General features: G+C 51.3%; 1 protein-coding gene across 3 annotated transcripts in view; it reads left to right on the plus strand.

Annotated features, from left to right (window-relative positions):
• NUP214 (nucleoporin 214) overlaps nucleotides 1-27,048 on the plus strand; it is a 106,720-nt gene that overhangs the window by 76,427 nt on the left and 3,245 nt on the right. For 2 of the 3 annotated variants that reach the window (XM_047768718.1, XM_047768720.1), the window contains 5 exons: nucleotides 144-1,910; nucleotides 2,752-2,822; nucleotides 14,342-14,498; nucleotides 21,787-21,939; nucleotides 25,927-26,098. In XM_047768718.1, the coding sequence (XP_047624674.1) occupies nucleotides 144-1,910; nucleotides 2,752-2,822; nucleotides 14,342-14,498; nucleotides 21,787-21,939; nucleotides 25,927-26,098 (2,320 nt within the window). Of the gene's footprint in view, nucleotides 1-143; nucleotides 1,911-2,751; nucleotides 2,823-14,341; nucleotides 14,499-14,785; nucleotides 16,211-21,786; nucleotides 21,940-25,926; nucleotides 26,099-27,048 lie in introns of those variants that run through there. The other variant, XM_047768719.1, reaches the window with a different exon arrangement.

The following is a 27,048-nucleotide window of genomic DNA, read 5'->3' on the forward strand; positions in this document are numbered from 1 at the left end:
TGGTTCGCCTGCCCCAGGGCAGCCGCCCCAGCAAAGCCAGCCCTGACTGTCCCCGGGGAGGCTGGCTTAGGCAAGGCGCCCAGCACGTGAGGGGTCATGCTTTGGGACATCCAACCCATTTCCTCATTTCTTGTTCTTGCCAGGGCCACCGCCCCCCAGTAAAGAGTCAAGCCAGCTCGCCCCGTTCTCCTTTGGCGGGGGAGGCAAACCGTTTTATGAGACCGGGCCCGAGAGCCCCGCTCCCTCAGGAGGGACGACGTCAACTGCCCCCGGACCTGCCGCCGCCTCCCCCGGAGAGCCCGCTGCACCCGGCAGCAGAGCCACGGCGCCCTCTGGACCCTCTGGACCCTCTGCTCCGGTGCCTTCCACCCCTGCGGGCAAGCCGGAAGCTCCGCCGTCCAAGGCGGGAGAGCTCCTCTTTCCAAGCTCTCTGGCTGGAGAGACCCTGGGAAGTTTCTCGGGCCTGCGGGTTGGCCAAGCGGAGGATTCTGCGAAGCCGGCCAACAAGGCTTCCTCCGGCGGCCTCGCTGGTGCCGGCGCTCAGCCCCCCAAGCCGTCGCCCTTCAGTTTCGCGGGCCCGGCCGCCCCGGCCGCCGCCAGCACCAGCGCCCCCAGCTCTGCGGCCGGCGTCTTCAGCAGCCTGCCGCCCACCACGGCCGGCTCCTCGGGGGTCATCAGCTTTGGGGGGATGTCGCTGAGTGGCGCTAAGACCGGCTTTTCATTTGGAGGCCCACCGACGAGTGGTGCCGCGCCCTCCTCTGCCCCGTCGGCTACCACTGCCCCTTCGCTGCCTGCGTCGTTCACCTTGTCGTTTGGGGGCCTCCTGAGCTCGGCGTCTGCTCCCACCCCGCCCGTGGCCTCTGGTAAAAGCGCCGAAGAAGCCGCGCCGTCAGCTTTGCCTGAGAAGCCGGGCGGCAGCGAGGCCTCGGCACCAGCCGCCTCCCTTCTGGGGCAGCACCCAGCAGCCCCGCTGCCCCAGGCTCCTCTTCCGGCTTCGGACTCTGTCAAGAAAGAACCCGCTCCGCCCCAGCCCGCCGTCAGCAACCCCAGCGCTGCGGCGTCCGGGTCCGTTGTCGCAGCGCCTCCCGTGGAGCCCACGCCAGCGGCCCCCGGGAGCCCCGACGTCCAGCCAGAGCCGCCAGCGCCCAGCCTTTCCGCGCCCGGGCAGGCCGCCATCGCCGCACCTGCAGTCGCAAGCCCGGTCCCTGCGGCCCCAGAAACATCCCGACCCCCCGCAACCGCCAGCGTTGTGTCCAGTGCTGGCCCGAGCCCCGCCGCGGAGACGCCGGTGTTCGGGACTGTCACTTCGGGCTCGTCTGTCTTTACTCAGCCACCTGCCAGCAGTTCTAGCTCAGCTTTCAGCCAGCTCACCGGCAACCCAGCCACTGCCCCCTCTGCCACCCCCATGTTCGGGCAGGTGGCCGCCAGCACGGCGCCAAGCCTGTTCGGGCAGCAGACAGGCAGCCTCGCCAGCACGGCGGCTGCCACGCCGCAGGTCAGCAGCGCGGGGTTCGGCAGTCCGGCTTTTGGCGCCTCCAGCACAGGGGTCTTTGGACAGACGAGCTTCGGGCAGGCCCCGGCCTTCGGGCAGTCGACAAGCAGCCCCGGGAGCGTCTTTTCCTTCAGTCAGCCCGGCTTCAGCTCCGTGCCCGCTTTTGGTCAGGCTGCGTCCTCCACCCCCGCCTCCAGCAGTGGGAATGTCTTCGGTGCCTCTTCAAGCACCAGCAGCTCCAGCTCCTTCTCGTTCGGACAGTCTTCTGCCAACACCGGAGGGGGGCTCTTTGGCCAGAGCAACCTTCCTGCCTTTGGTCAGAGTCCTGGCTTCGGGCAGGGAGGCTCTATGTTTGGTGGCACCTCGGCCGCCACCACGACAGCCTCATCCTCGGGGTTTAGCTTTTGTCAAGCTTCAGGTAAGGACTTGTGGAGGGTTTTACCTTGTTGTCCTCTGTGTTATTTGAAACTTTTGCAACAAACCTGCATTACTTTGTAATTTAAAAAAAGGAAGGGAAGGATTTCTCTGGTGGCTCAGTGGGTTAAGAACCTGGCCTTGTCACTGCTGTGGGGCAGGTTCCATCCCTGGCCCAGGAACATGCAGATGCCCCAGGTGCAGCCAAAAAAGAAAAAACTGTTCAAATGGAAAGGAAGGGGAGGAGTTCCCGTCGTGGCTCAGTGGCTGACAAATCTGCCTGGGAACCATGAGGTTGTAGGTTCGATCCCTGGCCTCGCTCCGTGGGTCGAGGAGCCAGCGTTGCCGTGAGTTGTGGTGTCGGTCACAGACGTGGTGTGGATCCCGTGTTGTTGTGGCTCTGGCGTAGGCCAGTGGCTATAGCTCTGATTAGACCCTAGTCTGGGACCCTCCATATGCCGAGGGAGCAGCCCTAGAAACGACAAAAAGACAAAATTTTTAAAAACTAAAAAAAGGAAGGGGAAACAAAATCAAAGGTCTCTTAAGTGATTTACTCGTTATTTTCTCCATTGCCTAGATTGGAAAACAGATCAATTGACTTATTACGAGGTACTTGAGCACACCTGAGTGCCATTTAAAAAAAAAAAAAAACTTCAGTGTTGTAGAAGATTCATCCAAATTCAGCTTTTCTCTCTTACTCTCTGTGTCCCTCTCCCAGCCCCTCACCCCGCCAGGGCCTGCCTGTGCTCTTTCCACACCTACTCTCCCTCTCTCCTCTCCATAAACGCTTGTTTTCCTCACTTAAAAAAGAAAAATAATAATAAACTTTTCTTTTTACTTTACAGGTTTTGGGTCTAGTAATACTGGTTCTTTGTTTGGTCAAGCAGCCAATACCGGGGGCACAGTCTTCGGCCAGGTAAATACGTGTGTTTGCCTCTTCATGTCCGCGCCCCTCAGACCCACGCGCGCTGTTCGTGTGTCACAAGCAGGCGCGCCCAGCCCAGCAGACAGCCCTGTGGTCCTCGGGCTCTGCCTTCGGGGGTTCTCTCGGGGAGGCAGAAGCCTCAGCCTCTGATTTGAGAAAATCACGGCCGTTTTGATCCTCGGCAGTCCTCTCGGAAGGCCCTTTAAAGCACACTGCTTGATTTCCATTAATCTTCTGCCTGTTGTTAGGTTCCTTGGCCCTTCTTTTTTTTTTTTTTTAAGTCTCTTGAACTGAGTTTGTTTATTTTTTTTAAGTGGTTGTTTAAGCGAGAAGAAAAAGTATGCAGCAGAAACTGTATGTGTTCTTTGTGCTAAGCTATTTGGTGACCTGAGCCACGCCAGTGTGTCCAGATCGTGGTTCTTGGTGTTGGGTGTGGTTTTGGGGGCTGCACGTGAATTGACGCACCAGTGCTTGTGTAAGGCAGGCGCTGTTGTTATCCCCACCTGACAGATGAAGACGCTGAGGACTCCGAGGGGTTCAGTTCACGGTTAGAAAAGCCAGCTGCTCTCAGACCACAGTGCGCTCGCGAGGCGTCCTGGCCCGTTGGAGCGATGGTGGCTTTCTAAGGTGGAGTTGGTGTTTGCCCGTCACGGAGAAAGTGGCGGCCAAAACCACGTGTTTCTTGTGGGTCTTCAGCGGGGGACTTTCTTTATCATCTTTTCTCGTTGAAGGTGGGCTCTGCCCTTGTCTGATCCTGGACAGAAACCGAGAGTTGGGGTTTTTTCAAGTTCCGATCATCATGTGTAACGTCATTCAAACCAAGTTCCTCCCTGAAAAACAGCTAAAAACGGCCAGGTTAAACGTAAAGACCGTCGTTTTTGAAGCACTTATAAACCAGCAAGCTATTTTCCCAAACCAGATTAAAGGGGAAACGGGAGCCTGTAGAGGAGCCCAGGAGCCAGCTCTGCCCTGAGAGCATCCTTTCCTCTGAGAACACCTGACTGTCCTGTGTTAATAACCTTAAAGGGCAAAGGGGCAGACGCCTCTCCCCAAGGTCTGCACAGAGTCGCAGGGCTGAGAGGCCCTCGCGCCATGAGCTGCAGCTCCGTGTCCACCTTTCTCAGCCTGAGGATGTGGCCTGAGCCAACTCGAGCATGCTGGTGTCTCCAGATGTCTGGCAGAACAGCACAGACCCCTCTGGAGAAAAGTAACTTTCCGCCTCAGATAATCTTAGAGGACATTCCCACAGGTAAATTCATCACAAAAGGCAACAAGGAACTGTGAATAAGCGCCAGAATCAACATGAGACACACATTTGCAAAGACTTCCTAGGCTGTAAAGCAGTTGTGTTTTACATGTTTAAAAGAAGACAAACTTGAAAATAACAGCAGCTTTGAAAAAGAACCAAATAGGATTTCTAGAAAAATATGATAACTGACAGGTTACATCAGCAGATCAGACCCAGCTGAAGAGAGCAGTCATATACTAGATCAGAGTGCAGAGAACTTTCTCTGTAAAGGTCAGATAGTGAATATTTTAGACTTTGAGAGCTGCGTGCTGCTTCTGTCACAACCACTCAGCTCTGTGATTGGAGCATAAAAGCAGCCATAGATGATACATAAATGAATGAGCATGGTTTTGTTCCCATAAAGCTTTCTTTACAAAAACAGATGGTGGGCTGGATTTGGCCCAGGGATTCTGTAGTTTGCTGACCCTTGAACTAGAGGATCAGATTAAGTTACCTGGGATTCATCGTGGAGAACGTGGAAAGTACGAAAGAGAAAGAACCAGTCTTTACAGAGGAAATCTAACATATATTTAATCGGAGGGAGAAGAGAAAGTATGGTAATACTAGAAGAGAAAGAGACAGATTTCCAAAACCAGCAAAAGATAGTAACCCACAGATTCAGAAGTCTAGCAAATGCCAAGCAGGATGTGTAAAAGGAAGTTAAATCCAAGACCTCCCCTGGTGAAACTGCTACTAATATAAAATACTGGAAGCACTCAGGAGAAAAGCCAGGTGACCTTCAAAGGAGCAATAGTTGGACTGACAGCTGACTTCTTGGCAGTGAACATGAAAGCCAGAGATAGTCTCTCTACTTAGAATTTTTGAACCCAGCAAAAAATATCTGTACAGGACCAAGTGAAATCAAGACATTTTTCAGGCAGACACTGAGAGGGTTTATGCCTGGCAGCCCTGAGGAAAATCCTAAAGGATAGTGTTCAGGCAGAAGGAAAATTTAACCTCACTAAAATGACAGCTTTCTTAATTTTAGAGTAAAGCAAGCCATGAAATAGGAAAATTGTAGCATATATAGCCAGCAGAGTAAGTGTATTCAGAGTATATAAACAATACAAATCAAAAAGAAGAAAGACAGCTGCACCCCCACCAAAAGGGCTAAAACGGAAGCGCTGACGCTGCTCAGTACTGGCGAGGCAGCGGAGCAGCTGGCACTCGCACGGGGCGGGCCCTGTAAGTTCGCCCAATCTCTCTGGCATCTAAACGAGATGGAGGCCCTGTTGACCCAGCCCGTCTGCCCTTCGCTGTGTAGCCAACAGAAACGAGTGCTCTTGTTCACCAGAAGGCCGGGATGAGAAGAGCAGTGTATTCAGAACAGCCCCAAACAGGAGACAACCTGGATGCTCCCCAGCGGAAGGACGGACAGAGAAATGGTGCGGCATTTACGCAGCCGAGTGCGACAGAGCTGCTCCTCCCGCGGCAGACGAAGCGCACGCGCCCCGCACGTGCGGTGGCCAGTGGGGGAAGCAGGCGCGAGAGCCCACACTCTGGGTTTGCATTTACCTCGGGAGTCGCGTCGAGGCAACACGTAGCTGTCACGATAGAAATCCCGGTAGTGGTGCCGTTAGGACATTGTAGAGGGGGTGCGAGGAGCCTTCGGAAGCACTGACGGTGTTTGGATGTCTTGAATGTGCAGCGTTACAAACAGTCGTACGTCAGAAGTCATCGAGCTCGCTGCACAGAAAGTTTGTGAACTCAACAGAAAACGCGGTGTGAAGGCCCTGCCCGCGCGACCGCACAGGAGAGGTTAATGCGGGTTACACCGGCGGCGTGGACGGTGCTTGACGCCGTTGAACTACACGCCTCAGATGCTGAAATGGGCAAGTCTTAGGTATGTTTTACCACAATTTAGGCAAATAAAACATTTTTTCAAAAAGGGTGGCCAGGGGACCAATGAACACACTCAACTTAATTAGGAACACAAGTGAAAACCACAGAGAGATACACACCGGTCAGACAGCAGAAATGGTAAAACCCAGCAATACCAAAGGGCCACGCATAAGCAGAGCCACAGGAACCCACAGTCGCGCTTAGCTGGGGCGGGGGGTAGGTTGGCACGGTCCCCTTGGGAAATAGTTTAGCCTGATCTAGCAAAGCCCTGCAGTTGCACCCCTTTCGAGAAACTCGTGCACCTGTGTACCAGGGTACGGTGTTGTAAGAGCCGAAGACCAGAAGCAGCCCAGGGGGTTATGGACATTCCATCGGGTGGATGAACTTGCATTATCCTGTAGTAGGATAGTACATTGTGAAAGAGTCATAGGTGACTCACAGGTATAATTTATTTTCTGTCTCTCATAAGCATAATTTGAGCCAAGAGGTTTAAAACTTACTCTGATAAACTCCACATTGGTTACCCTCCCCGCCCCCAGCTCATAGTCTTCCTTCGCAGAAATTACGTTGGCCGTTGCAAGGGCTAGGAGGTCACATAATATTTTTTCCGTCATGGCCAGGGCCTTACCTGTTATGTTTATTGCTCTATCCCCAGTGCTTAGGACTGTGACTAGCACAGGATAGGCAGGGTAAAAATGATGGAATTTTCAGGTAGTGGGGGTACTCTCAGAAAAATCTAAGAAAGGTCGATTCCGGCCACAATACGGAAGACCTCCACTTTCATCCTAATGCCAGGAAGAATCCAGGTAGTGTGAAAATCACACCGATTCTGTGGGTATTACCCCCAAACCTAGCAGCATTCTCTGGTGGCTGGCTCGGCTGGTAGCTCAGACCTTAGCTGGAGCTCTTGGCTGCGACGTCTACGTGTGGCGTCTCTGTGTGGCTGGGCTTCCTTACAGCGTGGTGGCTTGGTTCCAAGGAGCAACATTCCAAAAAAGAGAGGGAGCCAGGCGGAAGCTGTGTCACCTTTTCTTCCCTGTCCCCGGAAGTCATGGAGCATCGTTTATTCAGCATCTTCTTGTTCAAGACAGTCCCAGAATCCCACCCAGCTTCAAGGGAAGGGGAAGAGACGTCACCTCCTGCTCTAGAAGAGCATTTAGGCCTAGAAATACCACCACGGCCATCTTTGGAAACTATGCTCTGTCCCCCGAGGACTGTCAAACATGGCAGCAAGCCTTTTTGGATTGATTTCCAGAGAAGGGAGTTAATCCTAGGTGAGCAGAATGGTACAGCAGCTTTCGGGGGCAAATGTCAGGTCTGCGTTTGGGAAAGTCGGCGAGAGGCCTGGCTGCAGGAAGTTCACTGGCTGGAGAAGGAGCCAGAGGAAAGAAGTTATTGGCACCAGTGAGAACAAACAAAGCAGATGGCCAATAAGCACGTGAAAAGATAATCAGTAGCATTAGAAATATTAGGAAAATAAAATTCAAAACCATAGTGAGCTAGCACTCCACGTCTTCTAGGAGAACTGTAATTTCCCAAAACAAAGAATGACAGGTATTGACAAGGATGCAGAGAGATTGGAGCCTTCCTGTACTGCTGTTGCAGTGTACAATGGTGTGGCCATTACGAAAAGTGGATCCTTAAAAAGCCAAATGTAGAACTGTCCTGTGACCCAGCAGTTCCACGTGGAGGTATATACCAAAAAGCTCTGAAAGCAGGGACTCCGGCCCTTGAAACCAGTGGTCATTGCAGCGTTATTCACAGTGGCCAGAAGATGGAAACCACCCAAGTATTCCTCGACAGCTAACTGGATAAACAGAACGGGGTGTGTCCATGCCGTGGAATATTATTCACCCTTCAAAAGGAGTGGACTTGTGAGTCGTATTATATGTGGATAGACTGGGAATACGTTATACTAAGTAAAATAAGCCAGATATAAAAGGACAAATATTGTATGATTCCAATTATATGAGCTGGAAATGCGAGACTACCAGGAGCAGGACTGGAGAGTTCATTGTTAGGTTATAGAATTTTTGTTGTGTAAAATTTTTGGAAATAGATGGTGGTAATTATACAACATCATGAATATAATTAATGCCATTGAATTATATACTTAAAAACAGTTAAAATGAGTTCGATGGCATATATTTTACCAAAGTTTTGGGAACTTAAAGATATATACAAAACCCATCAAATTTTATACTTTAAATCAGTGACTAGTGTGGTGTATGAATCATATCCCAATAAAGCTTTTTTTTTTTTTTTAATGGAATCTGACAGCCTTGCAAGTTCAGTATAAAAATCTCCTATTCACCCCTCCCCCTCTTCCCCTTTTGCTAAGAGGAAGGAAATAAGGGCAGGAGTAAAAGCAGAAAGAACTTGCAGTCTCGCCATCTCCTGATCCCCTGGAACTGTTGATCCCAAAGGTAACACTGCAGCCCAGCTGCCTCTTGGCTCCAGGCTCCAGCTCCGACATGTATACAGCCGGTAACCTAAACCCTAAGCAAAGGCAGTGTCAGGCTAACCAGCGCCGAGTCCATTCTAAATCTGTGAACCCGTCCCCAGTCAACTGAGTACTTGGCGAAGGCTGCATACTTCCCTCCTCGCTTGAGGTGCAGATGGGAGACGGGTCTCTCTCGCTGGGGAAGCTTAGCATGCTTCAGTCACCACGCCACTGTTGTTCTATATATATGTCGGTGTACCTAGCAAAACTATGTGACACTCCCAAAAGGAGGACCCACAGTCGCACTTCAGAAATCAAAAAATAATGTACAGATGATCCCGGCGTTGGAAGTAGCATGCGGAGACTTTATAATAACCATTTTGCTTAAAGATTTACAGGAAAGTAAAAGAATGTTTGAAGAAAGAATCTCAGCAGAGAAATGGGAACTATAAATACAGACAGAAAGCCAATCTGCGTGTGAAGTTTAAAACTAGTATCCAGAGTAAAAATGATTTGGTTTAACAGCAGAGTGAATACTATAGAAGAACAAGAACAGTGAACTTGAAAACATGTCAATAGAAATTACCTAAAATGAAGCTCAGAGAGACTGAGAAGAGATTGGACAGAACATTAGCGACCTGTGCAGCAGGACCAGGCCGTTCACCATATGTGCGATCGGAGTCCTGGGGGAGAGGAGACAGAATGGGATGGAAAAAATTTTTGAAGAGACAGTGGCCAAGCTTGTCCAGATTTGTTGGGAGGAAAAACAAAAAAATAAATAACTAAATAAAGCGGGAATCCATGAATCCAAGAAGCTCTGTGAACTCAAACTGTAAATACCAGAAAACCATCCATAGCTATGTCATAGCTAAGCTTCCGAAAACCAAATACCAAAAGAAAAATTGTAAAGCAGCTGAAGAAGAGAGGCTGATGACATAAAGAGAAACAGTGTGCTGTGCAGTTAAATACCAAGGTTTTAAATAGATGGCAACTGTAGCAAAAGGCAGAAAGAGTAGCTTCCTTGGGGTTGGTCCCTGCTTCTCAACTGATGATCCTGATTTTGCCCCCAGGGGAATTTCACAGTTGCATCTGGAGACATGTTTGATCCTCATGGGGTGGGAGGGGCAGGGAGGCTGCTGAACATCCCGCAGCCTTCCAAAACAAGGGAATATGTGGCTCCAAGTGTCAGGAATGTCACAGCAAAGAAACCACCAGGAAGACAAAGATTTCCTAGAACACAGAAAGCACTAAACGTAAGACACATGAAAACTTGCTGAGCGCCGTTAATCATCAGAGACGTGCAGATTAAAACCATGAGATTCTGTTTCATACCCACAGAATTACTGAAATCCAAGAACTAACAAGGCCAAATGTGGAAAAGATACAGAGCAGCCAGATCTCTTAATACATTGCTGGTGGTGGAGTTCCCGTCATGGCGCAGTGGTTAACGAATCCGACTAGGAACCATGAGGTTGCGGGTTCCATCCCTGGCCTTGCTCAATGGGTTAAGGGTCCGGTGTTGCCGGGAGCTGTGGTGTAGGTTGCAGACGCGTTGCTGTGGCCCTGGCGTAGGCCGGTGGCTACAGCTCCGATTCGACTCCTAGCCTGGGAACCTCCATATGCTGCGGGTGCAACCCTAGAAAAGGCAAAAAGACCAAAAAAAAAAGAAAAAGTTGCTGGTGGGAGTTGAAAAGTGGTGCAGACATTTTGGAAAACCCTTTGGCAATGTCTCAATACATTAAATAAATACACTAACTTTATGGCTTAGCAGTTCTAGTCCTAGGTATTTACCCAAAAGAATTGAAAATACGTGTTCACAGAAAGGCTTCTATGAGAATGTTCACGGCAGTCCTAGGTATTTACCCAAAAGAATTGAAAATACGTGTTCACAGAAAGGCTTCTATGAGAATGTTCACGGCAGTTCTGTTAATGATAAACCAAACCTGGAAAAATCCAGATGCTCATCAACAGGAGATGCCAGACCCTGGCGCGTTCATACGGCAGAATTCTACTCAGCGGTAAACAGAAGAGGGTGACTAAGGCGTGCAGCCACGTGAATGGAGTGTCTGTTGATTCTGGCCAGGTCAGTTGAGCAAGCAAATGAAATAAAGGCATCCGCGTTGGAAAGGAAAACTATATATCTGCAGATAACATGATCATGTATTTAGAAATCCCAAAGAAATCTGTCGGTGAAGTCTTAGAACAGACACATAGGTCCAGCAAGTTTGCAGGATGCAAGATCAATATATGAAAATTAATTTATGTCTATACATTTGCAACAAAGCACCTGAAAATGAAACTAAGAAAACAATACTGTTTTCAGTATCATGAAAAGGAGTAAAATGCTTAGAAATAAACTTAACAGAAGTGCCAAATATACACTTAAAAATACACTAAAGAATTGTTTAAAGAAATCAAAGATGACCTAAGGGAAGTTCCTGTTGTGGCCCAGTGGGTTGTGAACCTGACAGGTATCCATGAGTTCGATCCATGGCCTCACTCTGTGGGCTAAGGATCCAGCCTTGCCTTGAGCTGTGGTATAGGTTGCAGAGGGGCGGTTGGATCCAGCATTGCTGTGGCTGTGGTGCAGAATGGCAGCTGCAGCTCTGATTGGACCCCTAGCCTGGGAACCTCCATGCACCTCAGGTATGGCCCTGAATAAATGGAGAGACATCCTGTGTTCACCAATTGGAAGGTTTAATGTTGTTAAGATGGCAGCAGAGAACCAGGACTGTGAAAAGGAAGCTTCATGCCTGCAGGAGTTCAGCAGTGAGGCAGGCAGACAGCAGCGGTTATGTCTATAGAGCGGACACTTGAAACGGGGAGAGGGGGTCCGTCTTTATTGAAACAGTTTGATTTCAGGTAGTTTGAAGTACGATGGAGAATAAAGCAGGAAGGGAAGCTGATTCAGGTTAGATAGTCAGGAGATGCCTTTTTAAAAGAAGTCCCATACGTAAATGTCTCTCTCCATCTGTTTCTTTGAATTATGGTCAAGTCGGGTTCACTCACTGAGCTTGGTTGATGGCTCCCTTTGGGCTCTTTATCTAGAGATTACCCTTCCATATCTCTCCCTCTTTAATTTTTCCTCCTGATTCCGCTGTGGAACGAAGCAGGTTGTTAGTCCTGTAGAGAGCCCCGTGGTCTGGTCACTGGCTGTGTCCTCGGGCTGTGGCTTCCAAGTAACTTGTTCCTCCGTCCTCTGTTACTTCCTATGAAGTGGTACTTGGGTCTGGAGGCTGGACGAGACTCAGAGGGGTTTGGGTCATTTTATAAGGCTGGATCTTGAACGCTAACCTCCCTATTTAAAGGAATTGGTCATGACTGAGGCACAGAAGTGTCATTATGATTAAGGTTTATGTTTTAGAGCCTTTTACTGGAAAGGCAGTGGATGAAATGATGAGATGTCTGGGATTCGCTTCCTGTGATAAAGGAGCGGGGGAAGTGGACGAGGATACAGGTAATGCCCAGCCGGCCGCGAGGTAATCGTCGACGCCGAATGATGGTACACGGGTTCATTGGACTCCTCTGTCTCTACTTGGGAGATTTTCCATAACCTAAAGTTTTTAAAACTATTATTATTCATTGTCATTAAAATGTATGGGCTACTCCGACCCGCTGATGAGGATGCAGTAACTGTCAGTTCACATTCACCGCAGTGAAGTCTCAGCCACTTCAATTCATTTCTACACATATCCGTTACTTTTCACATCATATTTTTAAAATAGGCCGAACCATCTGAAATTGCCAATTTTTGTTTGATTTTGTAGGACAAAGTGTCCGTATATTGGCCGTTTCCCATGTTTCAGCCTGATGCATGGAAGGCAGCTGAGAAACCTGCCGTTTTCCGTTCTTCGTGTGCCCGCGTAGTTGCCACATCTTCCTCCTTTGATGGTCATTCTCCTGGTTATCAAAGCCTGTGCTCTAATGATTGGATCTCAGAGCAAGTTTGAAAAAGCTGTTCCTCATCCTTAAGTGGCTGTCGCAAACAGTCATTGTCGTCTTTAGAGACATATGCGGGGGGCGGGGGGAGGGGCGGGGAGAAAGAGAGACAAGGGCATCACGTATGTTGCCCTCAGGTAAAAATTAGCTTGGGTTCAAGATGCGAAAGACCCTGCTCCTGCACCAAGTGAAGGGGAGGCGACAAAAGATGATGCCGAGGGCCGGGCAGGGGCCAGATCGTGTCCTGTCGTTTAGGACTTCTCAACAAAAGTGAAACGATCTGACTGTCCTTTTTAAGTGTTCTAGCTGCTGTGTGAGCTTGGATTGTGGGGAAGCAGAAGTCAGGCTGTCACATAGACCAGAGGGTTACCCTTAGGAGGCCCAGGGCAGGGGTGGCGGCTGAGCACCTGCAGGGGAGGGATGTGCTGGGGTGGCCGCTAGAGTGATTTTTGTGGGCACTTCCATATGCCGTGGGTGCAGCCCTGCAAAAACAAACAAAAATTGCTCGTAAAGTGCCTTAAAAAGTGCCTGGCTGGGCGCAGTGGGTAAATGATCTGGCTTGTCTCTGTGGAGGCGCCAGTTTGCTCCCTGGCCCGGCACAGTGGGCTAGGGATCTGGTGTTGCCGCAGCTGTGGTGTAGGTCACAGCTCTAGCTGGAAACTTCCATGTGCCTCAATTATCACGAAAAAAGAAAAAAATAAGTTGCCTGGCATGAAAAAGTGCTCAGTTCCTGGTTTGTTGTCTTAGAATACTGAAGAGCAATCATGTTTTGAGTTTGTGATTACGTTTCAGGCCTGTTTCTAAAAGGCACTACATTTCTTAGCACATTTAATTCATTATGCTTTAATTCATAAAGCAGCATGTTCCACATTGTACAGGAGAGGGCCTTCTACACTCTCCATCCCCTTTCGAAGGGGGCTGCTGTAAAATTCCTGGGCAAAGCAACCCAGTTCTGATGGCCCATCTCATTCTGCATCATCAGCCGGGAGACAGCACGCTTCATACGAACACTCCCTCAAACCTAGCGCTGGTCTTCCTTAAAGGACCAGGTTCTAAACAGAAATTGAGCGTGTGGTGCCTGATGCAGCTCTTTGTCGGCACGTGCACTGAACCAGCAGCATCCTCCGAGCATAAGATTTGCAGACTTGGACCGAATTCAGCCATGGTCATCATTTCAACAGTGGCGCTAATTTGAGCTTATTTCTGCAGTACTGGGAGAGTCATTATGAAATAAACGTGTGCAGGTTGGGAGAAAAGACAGTGGAAATCACTTACCGTCAGTTGCCGATGAGTTCAGCCAAACACTAGATGAGTTGACATAAGTGATGCTCATTAGAACCTAGAAGTGTTTGTTTTTGTTTTTGTTTTTCTTTTTTTTTTTTTTTTTTGCTATTTCTTGGGCCGCTCCCGCGGCATATGGAGGTTCCCAGGCTAGGGGTCCAATCAGAGCTGTAGCCACCGGCCTACACCAGAGCCAAAGCAACGCGGGATCCGAGCCGCGTCTGCAACCTGCACCACAGCTCGTGGCAACGCCGGATCGTTAACCCACTGAGCAAGGCCAGGGACCGAACCCGCAACCTTATGGTTCCTAGTCGGATTCGTTAACCACTGCGCCACGACGGGAGCTCCCTAGAAGTGTTTTTAAACTCTTTCATTTGGGGGAGCTCTTGGGGCCATGGTTTTCCTGCCCCGGCATCATGTCCGGCAGAGACCACAGGCAGCGGGGCAGATCAACGGTTGAGGCCTCCGTCTCCCATCAGTCATGTTTCCAGAGAACCGTGAAGGTCGAAGAACTTGAGAGCGTGTTATTTGTAGGCCGTGCTCCTGTCCAGAGCTCAGCTCCTTGGTGCTGGTGAGGGCCTCTGGACCAGAACTGACCAGCGTGCATTTGCTCTTTCTGTCTGGGCCACCTGTGCGGGCCGCCTCTCTGCAGGTGTGGCCTGCCACTTTTCCACGACCTCTCATCCCGTCTCGCTTCCTGCCCCTCTTGTCTTTCAGCCATCGTCCTCTTCTGGCGGAGGTATGTTCGGGTCTGGAAACACTGGAAGAGGGGGCGGTTTCTTCAGCGGCCTCGGAGGGAAACCCAGCCAGGACGCAGCCAACAAAAACCCATTCAGCTCGGCCAGCGGGGGCTTTGGATCTACAGCCACCCCAAGTAAGTGGAGAAGGCTTTCCCCATTTCTTGGTCCCCTCATGTCCTTAGCATCCTCAGGGTGTCATCCAAGCTTCAGTAACAAGTGTAGAAAGGAAAGGGCTAGAAGGCCCTTTTAAGATATCTACCCCAAAGCAGTGTGATCTGTTCGGATATTTGTTTTTTATTTTTGGCTTTTTAATGAGATGTCCTATATAATCATAAAAAGACATCAGAGCTGCAGGGAGAGGATCTGGGTTTTGAGCTACTCCCGTCTTCTCTCTCAAGGCCCAAATTGCTCTGTTGCTTAGGATTGAAATGACTTGGAATGAATGCAAGCAGACAAGCATAAAAGAGAGCATCAGAACAAGCTGGCTGTGCGTGGAAAAGGAGCAGCTGGATTTTCATTTGTGTTGGACTCTCTTTGAATTTGCTTGAAAATTCCGCTACTGTAGAGAAATGTCGCACAAAAGTTGAAGCCTTCATTATTTCTCATCTCTTACATTTTTGTCTTATTTTCAAATGAAGCTGTGTCTTTCTGCTGGCACTTTCTTCTCCAGCTAATTCCTTGTTGATCTGTCTCTTCATGGTTGGAAATGAAAGAAATGCGTTTGTTTAAATCTTGGGAAAAATAGATACCCTGCCGCCGGCGGAGACTGAGCTGTGACGTCGGGAGCCTGTCATCTTCACCTTAGCCTCTCTTGCTGAATATGCCGGACAGGAAGCGTCTCTCTGCTGTGCTGGACCAGGTCTAATGGTGGAGAGCGAGGGTCCTGTGGACACAGGACAGACACGTCCTTGATGTCAAGGCTCATGTAGCCAAAAGCAAAACGTGATCCTGGGTCTCCTGGAGTCACAGATCAGTTATTTTAATATCACCGTTCATCTGGTGATACACAAGGAAAAGTATAGTCAAGACACATACCTCTTAACTTGTGAAAGTATAGAATCAGAAATTTTGGTTCTGCTAGGAGGAACTTAGAACCCTAGAATGAAGGGATCTCAGAAATCCAATCTAGTAATTTGCAGACACGTTCTTAAGCAGAATCCTGATACAGAAAGCAGATAAAAATGGGTTCTTCAGAGGCAGAGGCCAAGCGCCAGACACACACCTGGTGGTTTCCCCATCCTCTCCCCAGCTCCGCGCGGAGCTGCAGGGCTCCGCACACACACGCTCCGAACGTGCGGTCCTTGTGCGGCACCCTCCATGCTCCAGTAAGGAAACCAGCCCAGAGTGGGTAGGTGAGTTTCAGTCACGAACGTGGCCAGAACGTGGCAGACCTGAAATCCACCCGCTCCTTCCTACATAATGTGCCCACTACGGCCTCTGGCACCGATTAGACATTTGATAAAACATGCTAGTGAGAAACGTGGCTTGATCCCATAGGTAGTTTATTGTCTGCACGATGGTGTTACTGGCCTGTTTTGTTCAAACATAGCTCTGTCAGATCCTTGTGAAATTTCCTTTCCTCCTGTCAGATTCATCTTTACTGCCACGGCTCTTACCCATCAGAAGCTGCCTTCTCTCGGCAGCGGCTGGAGCTGGCTCACACCTGCTCACGGGAGCCAGCTGTGCACACTGCTTCCCAGCTCTCTGCCCAGTGACATCAGGGGTATTTATTTACACCATGGAAATGGGTCAAGGCTGCAAATCGGGGAGCCCTGCCCCCGCCTGTTCCTAGGCACACCATTGTTTTTAATTCTTTAATTCTTTTTTAAAATAAATACATGTATCTATTTTTGATACCAGACTTTGATACTTCATTTCCCAAACACTGACTGTTGTAAACCAGCAGTTTCATGCTTAAGGGAAGTTTAAGTGCCTTTGAAAGGATACAGGAGAGACATAACATTATTCTGTTTTTAAAAACTTAAGTGTGAAGTTCCCGTCATGGCGCAGTGGTTAACGAATCCAACTAGGAACCATGAGGTTGCGGCTTCGAGCCCTGGCCTTGCTCAATGGGTTAAGGATCCGGTGTTGCCGTGAGCTGTGGTGTAGGTTGCAGACGCCGCTCGGATCCCGCATTGCTGTGGCTCTGGTGTAGGCTGGCGGCTATAGCTCTGATTTGACCCCTAACCTGGGAACCTCCATATGCTGTGGGAGCAGCCCAAGAAATAGGAAAAAACAGACCAAAAAAAAAAAAAAAAAACCTTAAGTGTTTGAGGAGCTCCCCGCTGTGGTGCAACGGGATCGGCAGCATCCTGAGCCCTGGGACGTGGGTTCCGTCCCCGGCCCGGCACAGGGGGTTAAGGATCCAGCATTGCCACAGCTGCGGCTTACTTTGAGGCTGTGGCTCGGATCTGATCTCTGGCCCAGGAGCTCCATGTGCTACAGGGCGGCCAAAAATAAATAAATTAAAACTGTGTGATTTTGCTAGTGACAGGGACAAGAGCCCCTGTAGCCCTGAGGCCCAAGTGCAGGATAAGAGAAAGGCACGACGGAGTAGGAGCTGGCAGCCCTCAGGGAGGGCAGCGTCCTCGCCCCAGAGCAGAGAATGTTTTCTGCAGCTGACCAGGGGTGGCTCCTTTCTCCCTGGTGACGCAGCGCTTGGTCCCTCTCCGCCACCCCCGCTCCCCAGACTGTGTGGCTTGACTCCTGGTCCTCTTCTGCCTCCCCAGCAGCTCCTCCCGCTGCTTTCTTCTCCTCTCTGTTGTTGTGGGTGTGTTCCCCAGGGTCATCAGGCCACCCTCGTGGTCCCCACCTGCTGTCTCCTGCACCACGGTCTGGGAATCTGTACCAAACTGAATGTCTTAAAACTCTTGGGTTCTCCCACGAGGCCTACTCAGGACCCTTGGGCAGCGTCCCGCCAACGATAGAATATAAAGTCCAGGTCCACTCGTTAGACTGAAAGGCAGGGCCCTCTGAGGGCCCCAGTACGCTTTTCTGACTGTGACTCCATTTGCTCAACACAGTCCCTCTGCTTCGTCTTTCACACGCACCCGTCCCTTCTCCCGGCCTGAGTGCCAGCGGTCACACTGCCCACCCCCCGCTCCGCTCATCCGAACCTACTCTTCCTCTCAGGGCCAGCGTACGTCTTCCTCTCTGCAGCTGGGTCTCCGGGTCACAAGGCGGGGGGCACAGTGACCTCTTCTCCTCTGCAGCCCTGGGTCCCCTCCTTCACGGTCAGGGACATCAGCAGAGGGCAGCGGATCTTTCCTGATCACCTGCTGTGTGCCAGTCACGGGGTGTACATGGTCTGATCACCTCTACAGCAGCATCCTTAGGCGTGGCCACCCCCGTTTGACCAAGAAGGGGGTAGGTTCCGAGCGGGAGTGTGGACGTAGGAGGTAACAGCCCCTAAGTGGCATAACCAGGGTTTGATGCAGGCAGGCGTACACACCTTCGAAGCAGTGAGTTGCCTTCTGAGATCACCGAGCTTTGCGATGGTCTGCGACTCCCCCAGCCCCGGGTGCCTTGTTTGACAGCCCTGTGCTCTTTGCACAGGCATTGAACACGCTTCCTTGCAGAGCGATATCTGAGCATAAATCGGGCGGCCAGCAGTTCCCTTTGTGACATTTAGGCCCCGGGCTGCCTGGTCCTGAAGCTGCCCTCTTTAGCCCGGAGACGTCACTGGGACTCCGCAGGGGTCGACAAAGACAAGCTTGGACCCCTGTTTCTTGGAGCTGGCATGGGCAAACGCTCCCAGGGCAAACGCTTCTTCTCTCTTTCTGGCCCAGGACTCTACCAAACCCCACTGTTAACACCTGGGGTCGTTACCTGTAAGGCCGCACTTCCTCCAGCGTCTTGTCCTACAGGCACAGCTTTCCTGCTCGGAGGCATGAGAGAGAGAGGTGTGTGAGTCTTGGGATCCCACAAGCCTCCTCCTACCGCTCTCTTTTACGAGAATGTCCTGGGAAGTATCCTGGACAAGCGCTTCCTGAAAACCCCCTTCTCAGTGTGTGTTGAATTCTTGTCTTGTGACTTTAGACCTGCAGAGTGACAGGAACCTTGTCTCTGTGATACTGTTTATATCAAATTTGTATGGAGTGTAATTTAAGTTGGGTCAGACCCCGCTGCTGGATTACGCTAGTGTTTCTGCCAAAGGAGAGGATCTGTGCAGATGCAGTGTGACCTGTCCTTGGAACCCCCGGGGAGGTCACCCGACGGCTCTGCAGGGACAAGCTTGCTCCTGGCTAGTTTGTGCACAAGTGAGGAAGACTCCTCCTCAATGAAACACTGTGCCAGCAACAAGATACTTTTTTTTTGCTTTTTAGAGCCGCTCCTGTGGCATATGGAGGTTCCCAGGCTAGGGGTCAAATCAGCTGTACCTGCCGGCCACAGCCACAGCCACGCTAGATCCAGGCCGCACCTGCGACCTACACCACAGCTCATGGCAACGCCGGATCATTAACCCACTGAGAGAGGCCAGGGATCGAACCCGCGTCCTCAGATGCGTCTCCACTGTGCCGCAACAGGAACTACCAAGATACACCCTTACTTACCGTGTTTTTCTTTCAAGAGCTGGAGACTGTTACTTTGGGGCCGCTCGGAGAAAACTGAGAGACATTGTTGACCATAGAAACGGGGAGAAGCAGACACCCCACCATTTAATGCCACTTCGTTTCAGGGCGTCTTAAATAAATCCTAAAACATTTCAACATACAGAGCTCCTTTTGAGACTGCAGATGACAACTGTTACAACTGGAACGACCTGATTCTTGTGATCGATCCTCGCAAAATGAAGAGGGGTTTCACCTTCCACTGCCAACCTGCTCTGTTTTCTTGCAGTGAACACGACTGGGATATGGCGGGAGGAGAGTTAGAGAATCGAGAGGGGAAGGTCTGTGTGCTGAGGAGCTGCCCGCCGCCTACTTAGGTGCTTTCCACGCAGTGGCTCCTTCAGTCCTCGCAGCAGCCTCGCGGGGCAGTCGCCGTCCCCACTTCATGCACGAGGAGACAGGGACTCGGGAAGGTGAAGTCCTTGCCCTGTAGTTATTAGGTGTTTTGAGCCAGGGCCGGCTGCACGGCTCATTATTCCACTGTCATATCTGTCAACGTCTTAGAGACAAAGGAGCCTTAAAGAGAGAAAAGGGTGAAGAAGCCCAAAGACTTGTGGAGTTCCCCCTGTGGCACAGTGGTTAATGATCCAGCTTGTCTCTGGTGGTGCCGGGTCGATCCCAGGCCCAGAGCAGTGGGTTGAGTGTCTGGCATTGCTGCAGCTGCGGCTCGGATTCAGCCCCCTGGCCCAGGAACTTCCTTGTGCCACAGGTGCAGCCAAAAAAGAAAAAGAAAAGCCCAAAGACTTGTACATATTCCTGACTCCTCTGGAATTGAAGCTTTCCAGCATTGTCCCAATAAAATCATTTCATCTCTGTGCTTCTGATTTCTCCAGAAGGAGATCCAGCCTCTCATCTCGCATTTGAATTTGTTTCTATTTGGAATTTTTGCCTTGTTAGCACAAACAAATCAGAAAATTGCAGTCCTCTGTTCTTGAAATGCCAAATAAAAGGAACGGCTGAGAAGTCTGGCTTTTGTCTTCAGTGTCCCATGTCCTGCCATTGAAGGAATCAGAGGTAACCTTCAGCTGGCTCATGATGGCATTTTGAGACTCCACCAGGGGACGTACCATCCCGTGGCACCATACATGAAGGCGATGAAAAGGGCTTTGGTAACCACTCCTGCCGTCAGTGCCTGAATGCACTCACGGCCAAGCTCTCAGACTGTCAGCAGTCGTTTTACAGAGCAGGTGACCGTGCGGTGGTGCCTGGAAATTTGAGAGGTTGTGTCCCTGAGATAAGGCTCCCGCTTCCTGGATCAAGAGCATCCCAGCTGCAGATATTAGCAGTGTCCCATCTCCCCTTGGGACCGGGGAGGGGAGATTGGCGGGGGAGCGAGGGGGGAGACCCCAGGGTTGATGGGTGCGGCGGGCCACCTCTTCAGACAGCTGGCTGCGAGAGTTCCGCTCTTCTTCCCGTCACCCCGCTGGGAGCCCCTGGCTGGCTTTGGGGGAGGCTGGCCGGTGCGGATGTTTATACCTCGCTTGGGGACAGAGTCGGCACTCTATCGCCCACCCGGAGCGTGTCGTTTTTCCTATTTATGCCTGTGTCTTTGGGCGTTGGTCCCATTCCACATAGCGTCTTGCTGCCTTACCGTGAGCTCAAACGCATTGTAATAATAAAGCCCCGTCTGAACGTGCTGGGGACATGTGAGTTGTCCCCCCCCCCCCCGAAAAGTGCTAAAAACGCCTGTTCTGTAGTGTGCCGTTTGTATCATCCAGATGTTTCTGTGTATGTGACTTTAACAGGTTCCTTGTCAGATTTGCATTTCTTGTAACAAAAACTTCTCATCCATCTTGGTTTTTAGTAGCTAGTCTCCTTTTTTCCTTTAGTTCTTGGAGCTGAGGGGAGTGACCCACCAGATAAGCATCTAAAAGGTCAGGGGCTTGGTTGAACCTCTTAGGAAGCGGAAGTCCGATGGGAAGGCTTGCTGGCCCCGTGGGTTCTTCAGGACATCCCCAGCTCCCGTGCATCGGGAGCAGCAGCAGGGTGTGTCTTACCTCGTCTGCCCTTCTCTGAGCAGAGCAGGCAACGGCAAGCAGGCCCAGCTAGACGATAAAAGCAGCACTCCGGAAGCCGTTACGCCTGGGTTGGATTTGCTCTGACCGTTTCCCCTGGTTTGCCAGACGGTGAGGCTGGTCCTCACCTGAGGAGCTCCAGGAAAACAAGTTCGGGTCTTCAGCAGCAACGGTCTCGTGCGGCCGCAGGGTCGGTCCGCAGTTGGACAGACCTGATGCCCGTGGGCGCAGATGCCGTTCTGCACAAGAGCCTCTTTACCAAGACCCACTGCCGCCCCTTTGTTTTCTGCCCGTAGACTCGTGCCAGGAAACCCTGAGCCTGGGCCCCGGAATGATAAAAAACGTGACATCAGGGAGTTCCCATTGTGGCTCAGCAGGTTAAGAACCTGACTAGGATCCGTGAGGATGCAGGTTCAAACCCTGGCCTCGCTCGGTGGATTAAGACTCCAGTGTTGCCACAAGCTGCAGCATAGGTCGCAAATGCAGCTTGGATCCCGCGTGGCTGTGGCTGTGGTGTAGGCCAGTGACTGCAGCTTCGATTTGATCCCTAGCCTCCTGGGTCCTTCCATGTGCCACAGAGGCGGCCCTAAAAAGAAAAAAAAAAACCTTTTCGTCAGGATACGTGCCCATCAGAGACGGCTTCTCCCTCGCTGCCACTCTGCTCCCTGGATCCTGGACTGGGCGGCACCCCCTTCTCCCCAAACGCCTCGTGAGGTCTCTTCCTTCTGTGTTCTGAGAGGTCGGTAAGGACATCTTTCTCCCTCTGATCTGCTCACCTGCGTTCTTCTTCTCTTCAGATACCTCCAACCTGTTTGGAAACAGTGGAGCCAAGACGTTTGGTGGATTTGCCAGCTCCTCGTTCGGAGACCAGAAACCTACTGGCACTTTCAGCTCTGGAGGAGGAAGCGTGGCCTCCCAAGGCTTTGGGTTTTCCACTCCAAATAAAACAGGTACTGCTGTTCCTCCTCGCCGCAGTCATTTTTGTATGTCCCTTTAATACACAGGGACACGTGGACACGTGGAGGGCTCTCTGGGGTGGTTCTCAAGGGAGCAGGACTGGAGAATGGAGGACGAGACTTTGCCCACAGTTCAGCTGCTGTTTCCTGAGCTTCTGTCGTGTTTCTGGCACCATGAAGTCATGCAACCCTTAAGAGAACTTGGTGTGTTTTTAGGGAAGAAAACATTACGTAATAAGCAAAGTGAGGGCACCTGTAAGAGAGTGATAACTACGATAGAAACGAGAGGGCATCCCGAGTCTGATGTGCACCCATGGGTGCACAGGCACCCATGACCTGTGATGGGCAGGACAGGCTGGCTGTTTAATTTCTCGTGTCTCTGTCATTTTGTCCTCTTTCCCCAATCCCCCTTTTTACTAACCTTTTCATTGAGTGTAAGATACATAAATACATTACATGTTCCTGTACGTAGATAGTAGCCACACAGAGTAACTCACAGCTCAGTGAATTTTCACACTTGACACATACCCATATGGTCCAGAATAAAGGATGTTACAGAAGCCCTTTTTATCCCAGTGCTTCTTCGAAAGCATACATTTATAAACTGTGTGGCCTTTTATAAGCATGTGTTATTACACTTATAGTTAAAAATGTTAAAGAACAAACATGTTTACGCAGCAAAAACATCCTTCATTTCTGTCCACTGCCCGTCCATCCTATCTCTGTCTCTGGGACCTACACAGGGTCTGCATGCCTGCCTTGGTTGTGTGGAAAATTGCATGACAAGGTTTTGTTAAGGCAGAGGGGGAGGAGGTTTGCTGAGAAAGTAGTTCTCTAAAGCACACGCCCACAGGTAAGTGGGCAGGATGCTTCTCCCCTGTGTGTGGGGGCGACTCTGAGTCTGACGATTCCAGAGCAAGGCTCCCACCCTAGGAGCAGGTGTCCAGGTGGCTGTGACTGAGGAGCAGGGCTGCCCTAAATTCGTACCTGGAATCCCACCTTTTAGAACCTGAATCGCTGTGGTTTCCAAATGCACTGTGACCTTCACTCGGACCCTAACCCGGGGTGGCTTCGTCTTTGGGTGCTGGTTTTTGATACGCTCTCCTAGAATTGGAAATGAACTAGACATGAACAGTACACCTTTACTTCGACCCCACCCTTTCTGCAGTGAATGATTTTCGAATGAAAGGGCCACGAACCTTTTGGTTCTAGTTAACAAGGCAATATTATTTGACTAAGAAGTTGCAGCGTATTAATCATCGAGACTTTTTTATTTATTTAATAATTTTTAATTTAATTAATTTTTTGTCTTTTTTAGGGCCGTACCCGAGGCATGTGGAGGTTCTCAGGCCAGGGGTTGAATCAGAGCTACAGCTGCCAGCCTCCGTCACAGCCACGCCAGATCCAGGCCGTGTCTGCGACCTACACCCCACAGCTCACGGCCGCTCCGGGTCCTTAACCCACTAAGTGAGGCCAGGGGTCAAACCCACATCCTCATGGATACTGGTCAGGTTTGTGAACCGCTGAGCCTGACGGGAACTCCTGAATTTATTTTTTGAGGAAACTGGTAATGTTTTCTCTGATTCTTGTGTTCTTCTTTTACATTGTTCCTTATCCTGGGCTCATGTTCCGATTGAATGGAGAACTTGCCCCTCTTATTTTTTCAGGCCTTTCACCTTTGAGAATTTTCTTGTCCTGTTTGATACTTGCCCCATGAAATCACCTCGATTGAAGACTCAAGGGATTTTAGGTTGATGGTTTGCATTGGTCTCTGAAAAAACTCCAATAGCTTCCTTGGTCCCTTGAGCACAGTTGCATTAGATGATCCTCCTGGCATTATTGGAGGAGAGGCCCGCAGGCGGGACAGCCTCCAGACAACCCTACTGCCGCCCCCGGGTCACCGCATCGCTCTGTCTCGGGCATTGCTGGCAGTGCAGGGAGGCAGCCTGGCACGTAGTGGGTAGATGATGGGCGGCCTTTTGAGTCACAGAGACCCTGTCCCAGTCCCTGCTCTGCCACCTACGAGCTGGCCCAGCTGCGACAAGGGGCATGTTCTGTGAGCCTCCTTTTCCTCACCTGAGACACAGGGATGCAGGGTTCCTTAGGCAAACTGCTGTCCAGCCCCTGGCCGCTGGCCCCTGGAGGGCCCTCAGTAAGCCAGACCTCAGAAGTGTTACCATCATTGATGACTCCTAAATTCCTGTTTCTTCTGGAGAAGGAAATCATGAGAATAAGGCAGCTGTGGTGTGTGTTGTGTGCGCGCGTGTGTCCCCTCCCCTCCCCTGTCCGGTTTACGGTCTGTATCATTGCGACTTCTCACTTTTCACTCACCTTCTGCCGAGAACTCGGAGCAATATTGAGTACCGGGCACTAGGTAAAGCCTGTGGGTCCAGGAAGAAAGTGCAACCAGATCTATCGTCCGTCTTAAATAATTCAACGGCAAGGGTTTTTAGCACTTTCTTTTTTCCAGTCTGTTACAGTCGTAACCCAGCGGCCTCCGTCGCCACGGCTTGGAATTTCACTCAGGGTTTAAAGCGCAGAGTGTAAACCCAGACAGGAGCCTCACAGGAGGTACCATCTCGTCTGTGCTGCTGCTGCTAAAGGCAAATGGGCAAACGACTGAACCTCAAGTAGCAGCGAGCGAAGGGATCCCACGGACAGCCTTTCATATCCAGTATTTGATCTTTCCGATTCAGAGGCAGAAGCTCAGGGTGTGGTTATACCTAGAGTAAGAAGGCCTGAGTGGCCCTCTAACAGTAGGATTCGCTTTCTGAAAGGGGCCTGAATGAGGTCCCCTGTCCCTGGGCGAGTCCCCTCATGCCTGTGCCCAGGCCACCATCGCCCCCAGAGCTCCTAGGCCAGTCGTCATTGTCAGCAGCATAGTCCTTGAGAGCACATTTCTTGGTCCATTCTGCCCCGTGCTTCAGTTGACACTTGCTCTGTGTAATATGTAGGGAGATTCTAGAATGTGATAGATTGTCTGTACTAATGGCCGGGAATGATGTGAGCAGCAGCTCGGGGCCTGGGGACCCGCTTTCCGGAGCAGAAGACGGAGCTGCTCTTCCTGCCTCGTGGGCCTCCACCAGTCAGGGAGGCCACCCCGCGCAGGCCTGACCCTTCCTGCGCCCGGGGGCCCCAGAGCCCGCCCGGTGGAGGGGGGGGGGTCTTGGATGTGGGGCTCCCCTCGCGGGTGATGGATCGCTTCCTCGCGTTCCTGCAGCAGCTCTCCTCCAGACGAGAAGCACCATGTGCCTCTTGATTGAGGAGTCGTCCCTGACTGCGCAGAGAGAGCGTTTAAAAAAATTCTTCTGTATGGGAGAGAGACTCCAGGGAGAGATGCGAGAGCCAGCCGGCTCTAAATTAGTCAAAAGCACCTGGCCGGGCGCCAGGGCCGTGCCTCTCCACTAACGCAGCTCCCAGATTCTCCCTGAAGTGGGGTCTCAGCCTCCAGTTTCATAGTCTGTGTCTCCCTGGAGCAGGCGCCCAGCCTGCACGGTGCTAAGTAATGAGGTGCGGCCTCTGACAGCTGGGTGGGGATTGGAGTTTTGAGGGTTTTCACTGAGGAGCCTAGAATATGCAGAGGGGCCAGGCAGGGGTCTGACATGCACCAAGGTGATTCTTGGTGGCATTCAGATTCTCCAGGGAGACCGTGGCGCTGACGTGTCCAGCTTGCCTCTGGGAGGGACCGGAGGTCTCACAGACGTCTAGGGTCTGCTAGATTCTCAGAATTCCAAGGAGCTCTCCTAAGTGGACCCCAGACCCCTCTGGGGGCTGTGGAGGGGTGCTCATGGTTTGGCATCCGGTGTGGTTTTATTATTTTGCTGGAGAAGGGGTATTGTCCTTTGCTATACTTTTTTGTATTTGACTTTCTAACGTTTTTTTCCCTTTTTTCCCTTCCTCTTTTGGTTTCTCACTGCTCACTGTCTTCTCTTCCTGTCTTCTTTCTTTCTCCCTATTTCTGTTTGCCTCTGTTTTGCTCAGGTGGCTTCGGTGCTGCTCCAGTGTTTGGCAGCCCTCCTACTTTTGGGGGATCCCCTGGGTTTGGAGGGGTGCCAGCATTCGGTTCAGCCCCAGCCTTTACAAGCCCTCTGGGCTCGACGGGAGGCAAAGTGTTCGGAGAGGGTACAGCGGCCGCCAGCGCGGGAGGATTCGGGTAAGCCCCCCGGGAGAGGCCTGGGGAAGCCCACAAGCTCAGGTCAGCAAAGCACCAGGGCCCAGTGCTCCTGTTTTGGAAAGTTCTGCTTTCCCTACTTTTGACTGAGCTGAAAGCCCCTCCGTCCAAATCAGCCAACCAGGCGCTCTGGGATTCCTGTTCTTCCTAGCGGCAGGCCCGTTTCTGCCAAGCCAGGCTCTGTCGAGTACATGATACCATCAGCTGTGTGGCCGTCCCTCGGCACAGAGGGTGCTGGTTGGTGGATGCCTGGTCTCCGCGTGGAGCCGGAGGATTGGTTGCAGGAAGAAAATCCGTCTCACCGTGGCTGGCTCCAGCCCGGACTGCCCCTTGTGTGATGACTTCTGTTAGGAAATTCCGAATGAATCGTTTTGACCAGATTCTTTCCTCTCGGGGTTGTTGTGCAGAAGGCCCTCTGTCCTTGAGCCAACCAGGCCTTGTGTCCCCTGCGCCACTGCAGACGCGCAGGGCGGGGATTGGGGGCTCAGCCCCTGGGCCAGCTTCCACAGCAGGCGGCACCGAGACCCCGCACGCGTTTCACAGTCTCAGGACTGCTCAGCCTTTGAAGCTGCTCAGACTGCCTGTGCACGGCCTCACTTGAAAATGCCATTCTAGAGATTTGCTGTTAAGGGCCCTAGCAATTGTCTGCTTACCAAAACCCCAAGAAGAACATAGCCCTCCCCACAGCGCAGAGCCCCACTAAAACATATGTGCTGATGGCCTCAAAGAGGCCTGTTCAGAGGAGGAAGTAACGTCTGAAATCCACGTCAGAGGGGCCTCCGGCGGCCTCCGCACTGGCCCAGGACGTGTAAAGCTGAAGCGTTGGGGAGCGGGAACGGGGAAGCGTTTGGGAGACCTGGCAGGGTGCTTGGGTTGCGTGTTGGTGAGGCGATAGCATCTTTGTCTTGAAAATAAACTTAAGTGGTCCCGGA

This window comes from Phacochoerus africanus, chromosome 2 (genome assembly GCF_016906955.1).
Source record: "Phacochoerus africanus isolate WHEZ1 chromosome 2, ROS_Pafr_v1, whole genome shotgun sequence".
NCBI lineage: Eukaryota > Metazoa > Chordata > Mammalia > Artiodactyla > Suidae > Phacochoerus > Phacochoerus africanus.